The sequence below is a fragment of the Littorina saxatilis genome, linkage group LG1 (genome assembly GCF_037325665.1).
Source record: "Littorina saxatilis isolate snail1 linkage group LG1, US_GU_Lsax_2.0, whole genome shotgun sequence".
Lineage (NCBI taxonomy): Eukaryota > Metazoa > Mollusca > Gastropoda > Littorinimorpha > Littorinidae > Littorina > Littorina saxatilis.
Window position 1 is genome coordinate 13,328,072 of NC_090245.1, and position 12,727 is coordinate 13,340,798.

Below are 12,727 nucleotides of genomic sequence, written 5' to 3' on the forward strand. Positions count from 1 at the left end.
GAGTTCCTGGGTATGAAATCCCCGAACGTTTTATTTCATTTTTTTGATAAATGTCTTTGATGACGTCATATCCGGCTTTTCGTGAAAGTTGAGGCGGCACTGTCACGCCCTCATTTTTCAACCAAATTGGTTGAAATTTTGGTCAAGTAATCTTCGACGAAGCCCGGGGTTCGGTATTGCATTTCAGCTTGGTGGCTTAAAAATTAATTAATGACTTTGGTCATTAAAAATCTGAAAATTGTAAAAAAAAATAAAAATTTATAAAACGATCCAAATTTACGTTTATCTTATTCTCCATCATTTGCTGATTCCAAAAACATATAAATATGTTATATTCGGATTAAAAACAAGCTCTGAAAATTAAATATATAAAAATTATTATCAAAATTTTTTTTCGAAATCAATTCAAAAACACTTTCATCTTATTCCTTGTCGGTTCCTGATTCCAAAAATATATAGATATGATATGTTTGGATTAAAAACACGCTCAGAAAGTTAAAACGAAGAGAGGTACAGAAAAGCGTGCTATCCTTCTTAGCGCAACGAATACCCCGCTCTTCTTGTCAATTCCACGGGCACTGCCTTTGCCACGGGCGGGTGGAGTGACGATGCTACGAGTATACGGTCTTGCTGCGTTGCGTTGCGTTCAGTTTCATTCTGTGAGTTCGACAGCTACTTGACTAAATATTGTATTTTCGCCTTACGCGACTTGTTAATTAATTCCAAAGGTTTGAGTGATGTATTGAAGATCCAATTGATTAAAGGGTTGTATAATTACCGAGTACCCCTGGTGAACGATTTCCCAGAATTACTCTCTATTTTAAGTAACGTCGGCTTTTGGGGGAAATCGCGATGGTTGATTGTATCAAAGCGCGTCGACTGGATGTAATGGTGGTTGTCCACTTCTATATAAACTGAGAAAAAAAATGTATTGCACCCATTTTCGTACTCGCACTAAAACATTCATAACCGTGTCATTTTATTCCAACTTTATATGCAAGTAAAGGCCTTTCACTTGGCTACCGGGCACACTTTTTGGATCAAAGATTTCTGTTGTAGGTATCACGTGACCGCCGCCGAAGTCAGGGTACCCCCAAAATCGACCTGACAAAAACGTAATGTACCAATTAAAAAATCGAAAAAAATTCAGAACAGGCATAAATTGCCAACGTTTACAAACGAGGAGAAAGCCGAATCATTTATCTATCCAGAACAGGTTGTTTTGTTTTGCTATCTGGCGCATCTCTTGTGTTATGTCAGTTCTACTGATGCAGATGTTGAGCACATGAGCACTAGAAAACGAAAGGTTTTTGCGTCCATCTTGAGGGATACCATGACAAAAAGCACTTTATGTTAGCAATGCCAATGGATTGATTTTAAACTTTCAGGAGCTGAAGTCAACATACAAGACTTACATTGGGTGAAATGTTGGATCACTGCATGCTTGCACGCAGATGTTATGCATTCTTCCGGAAAATGTTTTAAACCCGTCACAGGTTTGTAAATTTACATCCTACTAATTCATGACTTTGCATGCAAACAGAACAATTGTTGTTACAAGAACTGCCAAAGTTTCGTTTGAGTAAGGCGACTGAGGGACATTAATTTTGCTTTGTAAACTCACGAGAAAAAAATGGAACGTTTGGGCTGTTTGCTATTGACAGCGGTTATCGATGAATGCCTCTCAAAACATGCTGCGGTTCCGGATGACTGGACATGGCTGTCGCACTGCAATCCTCCAATAAAAAACGCTCGCGCTGGACCCGAGTAGGCCTACTTTTCAGACTGTCTCGCTCCCCCAGTATGAAAGTTTTTGTCTTGTGCACGTTTAAGACCAAGTGATTGCTCTGTGTGAATTACAGGCATTCCCTTTGCTATATAAATACATTGCATGCGAGCCGAGGATGTGCGTGGTGACTGGCCTTTCTCTTTTATTTGATCACAGTGAAAATGCACACACACACACACATTCACACACACACACACTCTCTCCCTCACTCCCTCCCTCTCTCTTTCTTACACACACACACACACTCTCTCTCCCTCACTCTCTCCCTCTCTCTCTCTCTTTGTTACACACACACACACACACACACGCACACGCACACACACACACACACACACACACACACACGAGTACAGACTCATGCACGCGCACACACACACACACACACACACACACAAACAGTAACACTAACACATGTGCACAAAATGAACACACACACACACACACCGCGCGAGAGAAAAAGACTACAGGGAGGCATTGACGTCAAAGACTTTCGACCGTGACGTAATATTTTTATGACGCTATATTTCTCGTCACTGTGTGACGCGTTCGGCTGTTCTATCATTACAGTGTGGCTGGCTGTTGCTCACTCCCACCGCCAAGTCGTTTTTGTGGTTTATTTCGCATTTAGGTCCCAGGTAACATTATGAAGTTTTAATACGATCAATCGGACCTATTATCAAGTTAGTGTATCAACTTTTGAACGAACTGCGCCCAGTAGTTTCCCAGCAATAAGCTGTTAAGTCGAGACAGACACACAATTAAAGTCTGCTGAGCCCTAGTACTAGCGTATTCGGGGATAATAAAAATTTGATCGTGTTTACAGGACCAGGAAACGTAAACTATTGACTGTATTTATATTACAATTTGGCAGTATGTGTAACATTTATTTGTATGTACGCATGCAAAGTCATGATTTTTTTTAATGTAAACCTTTAAACTCATGACACGTTTTAAAACATTTTCCGGAAGATTGCATATCATCTCAACAAATGTCTGTAACGATGCGAAATGTTTCCGTCTCGTATGTAGACTTAAGATCCTGAAAGCTTTGAAGCAATTCATTTGGGTATTGCTGAAATATAGCGCTTTTTGTCATGGTACCCCTCAAAATGGTCGCAAAAACCTTCTATTTTCTACTGCTCAAGCGCTCAACACCTGCATCAGTAGAACTGACACAACACAAGAGATACACCAGATAGCAAAACAAAACAACCTGTTCTGGATATATAAATGATTTGGCTTTCTCCTCGTTTGTAAACGTTGCCAAGTTAAGCCTATTCTGAATGTTTGTCGATCTTTTAATTGGTACATGACGTTTTTGTCAGGTCGATTTTAGGGGTACCCTGACTTCTGTGGCGGTCACGTAATACCTACAACAGAAATCTTTGACCTGAAAAGTGTGCAAGGTAGCCACATAAAGAGCCTTTCATTGCATATAACATTTGAATAAAATGACACGGGAATAAATGTTTTAGTTGGGGTACGAAAATGGGTGCAATAATGTTTTTGCTCAGTTTAGTTTAATCCACTTCTGTTTGGGTTGACAGATTGACTTTATGTTTGGACATCGCTACACGCGACTTGTTCTTGTGCGTTTGTTTTGTTTTGACGCACGAGTGGGGTTCTGCCAGCATAGCCGTTTTCCCCCGCAGTGATTTTGATGATGAAGATGATAACAATGATGAATTTGATGATGATGATGATGAATTGTTATTATTTTTCATCAGACATTATATCATGTACACTAATTAATGCCCTTCGTATTTTCTATGAATTGTGTTTCAGAGCTCAAATCGGCACCTTCGCTCAGACAAGGCCTTCTTGTATGACGTACGTAGGTTCAAGATATTTTCATGTATGTGTTTTTGGTGTGTATTTATGCAGACATTATTAGTTATTGTTAGATGTGGCTGTGATATCCACAATTGTCAGTAAGTACTGGTGTCACATGTCTGATGTGAACCAGTTGATTGGCTAATGGCGATGCGCTAAAACTGTTAGCGCACTCTTTGAGTGCGCTAACTTTTCCACAGAGCGTATTCTTCCGCCCTTTACCTAAGCAAGACTGTGCTCTCATTATCAGAATTAATGAATGACATGTAGCTTATATTCTCCACAATACCAAATGACCATAAATTCCCTGCTTCTGAATTAAAGCAGAAGTGGGGGTTTTTCTGACAGATTGCATGTGCCTGTGCCAAAGTGCGACTGCCACTGATCTAAAAATAGAAGCCGCTGCGTTTCATCTAATTCTCGCCGACTTGCATAGATTCTTCTCATATGCCGTGTTAGTGGCATGTAGCTTATCATCCACATTACTAAATGATGAGTTAATATAAAATTCCCACCCGCTAGCAGAAAACACAAGTGTTATTCCGATAACGTACCAGCTAGACCAGTTTGGAAGACTGACTCGATCGACTCTGTCATACGTAGCCGCACTGACTACACTGAAATACGACTGCATCAGTTCAGTAAATGAATGGTTTCCGAATTATTATTTCAAGGCAAGAACAATCGTAATCGAAAACGTGTAGGGTTCAGAACGTTCTTACCATATATAAGACTTATTACCAGCGTGCCTCGTGCGTGCAGACTCAGTGGCAGTGCAGACTGCATGCAGTGGTTTGATTGCCCTAGCAGACGACATAAACCCCGCTCAGCAAATTAACATGTTGGGCAAATGTGAACAAAAAAAACCCGATGGGGATATAATACGTGTAGGGTTCAGAGCATTCTTACCGTTCATATGTAGTACCAGACTCCCCGATGAGTAAAGATACCACACGAGAAACATGCCACATTTATTTTGGAAATGTGCTTTCCGTCGACCGTGGCAAGGGGCAAAACTCTGCACAGTCAATCTGTCGAAGCTCGATGAAGGTTTCAAAACCAAGAGCACAGTCCTTTCTCCGAGTTTAAACATCTCTGGTTTAAATGAGGTCTCTATGAAAGATCATCACTTTTTAGCTTAACGCTACACTGGAATTTACCAACAGAAATTAAAACAAGAGTTTGCGTGTGACGAAAGCACGACACTCTTGAGACAGCCCACACAAAAGTAGATCCAGTGACACAAACCTGACCACACAGTCACGCCTATCCAAATGCGCGTTGCAAAATGTGCTTTTTGAATCTTCTTTTTTCTCTGGCGGTACTGACAATATCGTTATTGAAACAATCCCAGTGCACTAAGGGATTTATAGAGCAAATCTCGAAAATAATTATTGAACTCAGCGCTATGCGCTTCGTTCAATAATGAATTTTCTCGATTTGCTCTATAAATCCCTTAGTGCACTGGGATGTCTCAATAACTTAAATTATCAGTCACAATGTCGAGAAAGGAGGAATCATATCAGATCGAGCGGAATGTTACCAGAAAAGGTGAACGGGATCATACTTTGCAAACTATGCATGTTGAGTGATATGTAAATGCTGCTTCAAAGTGGTCACAATTTGTGGTGTCCTGAATATCGATATTAGTGTACCTCCAGAAAGTTTAAAATGATGATACTCTAGTGACACTACCTGCTTATATATGACTGTGCGTCTCTCTCTCTCTCTCTCTCTCTCTCTCTCTCTCTCTCTCTCTCTCTCTCTCTCTCTCTCTCTCTCTCTCTCTCTCTCTCTAACATTTTTTTAAATTTTATAATGTGGTTTTATCTCTTTTTATTATTAAATCAATGTGTCTGTACATATGTAACTGTCATTTATGGCGAACTTAGAGAGAAAAAGAGGGAGACAATTAAAAAAAAAAAGACGCGTGAGATTAATTCAAATCAAAACACACAATTTTAACAAACAAAAACCAGGGATTTACACCACTTACACAATATGTCCTGTGAATGTAATTGATCAGTCAGATATTCCATCCAATTACAAGACCTTCGTTTATATGATTCTGGGAATACCATTATATTCAAAACTCTGTATCATAGAGTCTGTCCGGTAGATTTCGCTAATTTGTTCTCACCTGTTTAAACACACTTAGAACATTGTACAGGCAAAATATTAGCGAAGTCGATTTTTGGAGTCAATCCTTGTCCAATGTCTTTAAGGTATGTATGGAGTGGGGTAAGATGTAACAACATACAGGGCAAGTTGTGACAGTGTTAGAACCGAGCTCGCCTGTTTGCAGCATTTTTATTGATGAACAGATGCTGTTATCTTCTTTTGAATGGCGTAAAGATTAAAATAAACAAAAAACGACATCAGTAGGTGTTTTGAGATGTTGTATAAATGTATTTCTGCTAATAATCAATGACCAAATGTTAAGACTTATCATTTTCATCGCAATTTGATTTTGATGAAAAAATACGATGCGCTTGGTAAGAGAAACATACAACATTTGACTATTGAAAGAGATAAGAAAGCACATGAATTGACGTTTGTAGAACCAAGAAGAAACGTGTCTTGGAGGTTTTGATTTGACTATTGAAAAAAAAGTTTTTAGGACCAAGAAGAAAGTTTAACGTTGTGAACGTGTAGGAGGTTTTAATTTCCCTTCCAGATCGTGGCCAACGAGCGAAGCGGTGTGGACGTTGACAAGTGGGACTACTTAAAGCGAGACTGTCATCAACTCGGCATCCCAAGCAGCTTTGATCACACCCGATTCATTCAGTTTGCAAGGGTGATCGGCGTCAAAGAGAATAAGGATGATTTACAGCAGATTTGCTTCCGTGATAAGGTCTGCCGATTTCTTGCTTTTATGTCTTTGATTCGTTGATTTTTTTCATATCATGCTGGTTCTAAAAACTACTTTATTAGGAACAACATGAAGTGAGCTTGTCGTGTACTAGTTTCCAAAATATTGTCTCTTGCACTGCATCATCACATTGTAACAAAGCGATCATGGAATAAAACTTTGTTCTCGAACAAAGACACACACACACACACACACACACACACACACACACACACACACACACACACACACACACACACACACACACACACACTTTAACAATCTGCATAGATTAATAATTATACCTCTTCCAGCATCCTGCTATATTTCAAATTAACAATGTACAAGTGCAAAGAAACAGCAACTGTTTGTGACGCTTCTACTTTGTGAGTATGATGTTTAGCGAGCCTTTGAGTAAGAGGTGGTGCAAAGCTGGGGCAGCTCCCGTCCAAAATGTAATCGTCTAAAAATGGAGAAATTAATTGTTTTTTGTATGCTTGTTTTTACAGGAGGCGTACGACATGTATGAGATGTTTCACACTCGTTTCGCTCTGCACCGCAAGGCTTACCAGCACAAGGTTGTGCAATCCGTTCAACTCATGTGAGCATCCGTTCTGTTAGTTTTTTATAAACTGAGCCAAAAATGTATTGCAACAGATTTTGCACCCAAATTAAACCATTTCTTCTTCTTCTTCTTCTTCTTCTTCTTCTTCTTCTTCTTCTTCTTCTTCTTCTTCTTCTTCTTCTTCTTCTTCTTCTTCTTCTGTGTTCGATATTTATGGCCGTCATGTCGGTGGCTGCCATGAAGTCCGCAGTCTTCAGCAGTTCGACAGGGGGTCCCCAGAGCTTGGTGCCCAGGCTGGTGTATTTTGGCCAGTAGTGCTGTAAAATGTGCTCAGTGGTTTGCTCATTTGAGCCGCACTCACATTGGGCTGTGTCACGGAGTCCCAGTCTCTTGAGGAGTTTGTTCAGTCCACAGTGACCAGTGCGCAAGCGAAGAATGGTGGTCTGGCTCCTTCTGTCCAGCGAGTTGATCTGGTCTTTCTGTGGGCTGTAATTGTTTTTCTTTTTCTTCCATTCAGTTTTTGACTTCCGTTTCAGAAAGGTCTTGGCTTCAGTGTAGGAAGTGGAGATGTGGAACTGGGGAAGACTTGCTCCTTCCTTTGCGAGCCTGTCTGCACTCTCATTTCCGGCAACACCGACATGCGCAGGAATCCAATGGAGCACGGCCTGGTTGTTGTTGCACAGGGTGCTGAGGCGTTCATGGAGTAGCCTGGTGGGGAGGTCAGTGGGCCCAGACATATTAAGAGACTGGAGAGCAGACAGGGAGTCAGTGAGCAGCACAATGTTCTGTTGTTGGCAGCCTTCTCCTATGAGGTGCTCAGTGGCAATGATGAAGGCGTGAAGTTCTGCTCTATAGTTAGAGCTCAAGTCACCAGCTGGCGTGGAGAGGGAGAAAGTGGTTCCGTCAGGATGACGAAAGTAAGCACCACTGCCTCCATTCATGACAGCTTGATATGCAGATCCGTCTGTATAGGCCTGCGTCCAAGTGCTGCTGGGATTGCAATCCTGGAGCATCTTCAGTGTAAGAGCTTTCTGGAGTGCTGGTGCCTGTGTTCCCTTTGCTGCCATTCCTGGTATGTCTGTGTTGATTTCTGGTATGGTCTTCCTTGGAGCCAAGACAGTTGGTGTGAGTGTTTCACATTGCCTTTTGTTAATGACTCTTTCCATGAGATTACCAACACAACTGAGTAGACTGATTGGTCTGTAGCGTGCAGGATCCCGTTTGTCCTTTCCCTTCTTTGGGATGAGTCTTATTTGGGCCTGTTTTCAGCTTGTAGGCACAGTGCCTGTTGACCAACTTTGGTTGTAGATGGACAGAAGGAAACGTTTTGCTCCCAGACCTAGCTATCTCAGCATTTCGTTGGTGACCCTTTCAGGGCCTGGAGCCTTCTGTTTCAGCTTTCTAAGTGCATCCTCTAGCTCATGCAGTGTCAGGTGCTCTGTCATACAGGGGTCCAGATCTGCACTGGTCTTGTTTTGAAGTACAGCTCGTTTTTGGGACCTGACATCTCTTACTCTGTCTGGTGTGGGCGAAGCTGTGCTTGCTTCCTCAGAAACGTTGGCAAAGATGTTCGCCGCTGTTTTTTCCGTGACAGCTCCATTGGTGGTTTGAAGTGTGAGTTTGCACCTGTTAGAGTTGTCTTCATTCTGTGACTTAATCAGTTGCCACAGTTTCTGCGTGTTTTTTTCTTCTCCATATGCAGGGAGTTGGTTTTCTCTCTCCAGCTAGAATGTGTTTGGTGTAGCTTTGCTTTGTCAAAGTCTGACTTTAGCTGGGAGTGCCTTGCTACATTCTGCTGTGTGGGACTTTTCTCCGTTTCATCTCTGGCATTGCTCAGCTCTTTGTGTAGGTTATCCAAGGTTTCATTCCAGTACGGTTTGTAGTCAGGCCGTCTGCCTCTTGGAATTGACTTCTTTGCCGCTCCGAGGACTGCAGAGGTGAAAATTGAGGCGTTTTTGTCTACACTGTGCCTGCTGGTGGTAGCAGACTTGATGTAGAGGTCAGTCAGCTCAATGAAGAGCATCCAGCTGGCTTTATTGTAGTTCCAGCTGGGCAGTAGTTTTCCAGTACTGGGGGTCATCTGCTTAGCGATCGTCAGGCCGGATGACTGGTCTGTGGTTACTACCTCCGAGCTGCTCGCTTACCTCTCTCTTGCTGATCTTCTGCAGACAGTCTGTAGCTATGGCAAGATCAGGTGTGCTGGTTGTTTTCCACACTCTAGAGTAGAAGGGTGGGGGGTCATTTGGTTTGTTGAGAAGGACTAGCTGGTTGCTGATGATCTAGTTTTCCACGTCTTCTCCTTTGGTGTCTAGACTTGGGTAGCCCCAGCTGGGTGAGTGGCTGTTGAAGTCTCCAACTATCATCCAGTCTTCACTGCCAGGCAGAAGTAAGTGGAGCTGAATCATGTTGTTGGGTGGGCTGTCTGGGAGAATGAGGTTCACGGTGATATATTCCGTTTCGGATTCCTCTGATCTCTGTAGCTCTATCAAAGAGATGCTGGATTTCACTGAGGTAAGAACTACACCTTTTGGTCTGTGGACTCTGTCATTTCTGTGTATTTCGTATCCCCTGATGGAGAACCTATGGTTGCTGTTGAGATGGGTCTCCTGTACACAGCATACGTCGGTGTGTTGAGTTTTGAGGAACTGCTGAAGTTCCAGTTTCTTGTTTCGCACCCCTTCTGCATTCCAATGCATGATGCTAAGTTGTTGATGACCAGAATCTTTACTCCGTCCTCCCTGCTGTCTTCCGTCTTCGGTGGTTGGAGCTTTTTCTCAGGGTAGCTCCCTCCCCAAGAATAGTTGCCTTACTGGGCTGACGAGTCCATTCCGCCCGGCTAGTTTCCTATAGCTGGAGTGCCTTCATCCGCCTTTGCAGCTGTTGGGAGAATGTAGCTCCTCTTCCGCCTGCCTTGCCGTTGAGGCCCGCATATCCTGCCGGTGCACGGTTTTGATTTTGGAGTTTGCTTCTCCTAGACCAGTTGCCTACCATGGCTACAAACTGAGCCTGGTCTGCCCAGTAAGACATCCTCCTCCGCCTTCACAGCCATTGGGAATTCTCTTCCTCATCCGCCTGTTTTACCGTTGGTATGTCCAGGGGGTGCTATTTGCCCATAGCTGGGTGATCTGTTCGTGGGCGTATCCACACATTGGTGGGGCCTGCATGCCGCACGTCATGTGGGCAGATCCTCCTCCTCGATTAAAGCAATAATTCCCGTGTCATTTCATCCAAACTTTACATGCCAGGTTGTTTTGTTCAGCTCGCTTGCGTATTGCGTTTGCTGTTCTATTCCTATTGATGCAGGTGTGGGTCGCAAGAGCGGTCAAAAACGGGACTTTTTTTGTCCATTTTTTAGAGGTATTGTGACAGAAAGCGCTGAATTTCAGCAATGACTTTGTGGATTGCTTTGAAACTTTCGATCCGCCTCAGCTTTGTGTCGGGAAAGGGGATGGAGAGGAGTTGAAGCTTCCAGGGCGGTCGGTGGTTATTTGCCAACATGCCTCATCGAGGCTGTACCGATTGACATAGCTGATGTTGTGAAAGTAGCTGATAAAACAAATTACCACAGTACTCAAAAAGCAGCTTAAATAGATAATGCTATTATTGACTTGTATTGAACCAACCCCTCATGATTGCATTTATTTTCAGGTTGGTTGAGGCAATGGTGGAAGCCGAAAAATTCATCATCATACTCGGAAACGATAAAAAGTAGGTGTCCATGTAGATCATTTTCACGTAATTATTGTCCTTAGTATTTGTGATATTTCAATTCAGCCATGTTAGAAAGACTATTTTGTTTATGCCGATGTCTTTTTGCGGTTGTATCAAGCTAGAAATATATATGTATTCCCAATGAGGATACACCAAGGGAATATTTAACAAATTGGAGGCCTATCTCCCTATTAAACGTTGTATATAAAATTGCAACATCCTGTATTGCACAAAGGATGCAAACTGTCCTGCCAAAATTATTTAGAGAAGATCTATCTGGTTTTATAGCCAGTATATATATTGGAAATAATGTGCGTTTATGATTTGATTGAATAATGTAATAAGAAAAAGATAGCAGGATTGTTGATGTGCATTGATTTTGAGAAGGCGTTTGATTAGCTGGACTAAAATGCTTGAGGCATTTGGCTTGAGGCATTTGATTAAAACGCTTGAGGCATTTGGATTTTAAAGTGATATTTTTAGGTGGATAAAGACGTTTAATTTTTTTTTATTAAGTCCACTGTGTTAGCGAACGGTCAGACTAGCCCCTGGTTTAATATAGGAAAAGGTTGTTGACAGGACGATCCCATACCTCCTTATTTGTTTATTTTGTGTGCCAAAATTGTTTCACTCATGATTAAGAAAAATAAAAATATTAAGAAAATTGTTATCGGTAAAACAGAATTTAAGTTGTCACAATTCGCCGACGATACTGAATTATTTCAGAGAGGAAATAACGTTTGAAAAAACAATGAACATATTAAACGATTTTGGAAATAAATTGGGTGAATATTGATAGGACAGCAATTGTTTGGTTAGGATGTAATATAAATAGTGACGTAATGTTTAAGCCACACCTTGAATTTAAATTGCACTCCCCAAAGTTTAAAGTATTGGGTATTTGGTTTACGAATGATTTCAAGAATTGTGTACAAATGAATTTTGTTATGTAGTTTTAAGCAGTAAAACGATATTTTTTTGTCTAAAAGATTGATAACCCCTTTAGGTAGAATACCAGTTTTGAAATCCTTAATAATTATTGTCCAAGCTTGTAGATTTGTGGATGTTGTTGCCAAACCCTCCAGACAAGTTTGTAAATAATTAACAGACAATGATTTTTGGCTCACGAAGTGTAGCCTATGCGATCGTAACTTTGTCTGTCTGTGCGTATGTGCGTGTGTGCGTGTGTATGTCTGTGGTAGAAACTTTAACATTTCGTCATTTGAAGACGTCACATTATGGCGGAAGAGGGTTAGACGTCACGCGTCTCGGTCATTGTTTTTTTGAGCGGGCCGAAACTAGTTGGCAGTCGTGTCCCTGTAAGTAGGCTACATGCAGACAGACAGATCTAGATCTAGTGTCTCGCTTTCTTGCACAGTTTCACCTATGCTTACAGTGTGTGTGTGTGTGTGTGTGTGTGTGTGTGTGTGTGTGTGTGTGTGTGTGTGTGTTTGTGTGTGTGTGTGTGTGTGTGTGACGGAGTGATTGAGTTTGTGTTACTGTTTGTCGATTTCTTACGTGAGCCTTGAAGGCTTCGCCTCTTGTTGATTTTGTCTGGAATCGAAAACGTGATCAGATTAGTAGAAATGTTGTAGTTAAAAGTGTTAATGACGTTAAGACTTATATGTCAGCCCTAATAATTGACTTGAGGTTTACGGTCCACAAATGGAAAGTTAAAGTCTTGTTGACATCGTCCATATTTTGCAAAAACTTAATCTGGAATGGGTGATGTTGAGTGAGATGGGTAATGGACAACTGAACAAACTTTGACAAGGACTGGATAGGGTTTCCATACCCAAACAGGAGAAGTCTGTATGGATAAAGCTTGGACTTGTGAGTCTCGATGAGCGGCTTGCATTTGGGCATGTGTTCAGTAAATTAGCCTTTTTAAGCTTTATTGTTTTTAGAAAATTGTAACCCAGCACTGAATGCCCGCAAATTCCACTGTTGTGAGAAGTAAGACGAAGTCTCGATATAA

At 41.7% G+C, this 12,727-nt stretch overlaps 1 protein-coding gene across 2 annotated transcripts in view; it reads left to right on the top strand.

Moving 5' to 3' along the window:
* LOC138962256 (deoxynucleoside triphosphate triphosphohydrolase SAMHD1-like) overlaps positions 1 to 12,727 on the top strand; it is a 285,667-nt gene that overhangs the window by 260,486 nt on the left and 12,454 nt on the right. For both annotated transcript variants that reach the window (XM_070334004.1, XM_070334011.1), the window contains exons 6-9: positions 3,575 to 3,619; positions 6,300 to 6,476; positions 6,983 to 7,074; positions 10,687 to 10,746. In XM_070334004.1, coding sequence (XP_070190105.1) covers positions 3,575 to 3,619; positions 6,300 to 6,476; positions 6,983 to 7,074; positions 10,687 to 10,746 — 374 coding nt within the window. The remainder of the gene's footprint in view (positions 1 to 3,574; positions 3,620 to 6,299; positions 6,477 to 6,982; positions 7,075 to 10,686; positions 10,747 to 12,727) is intronic.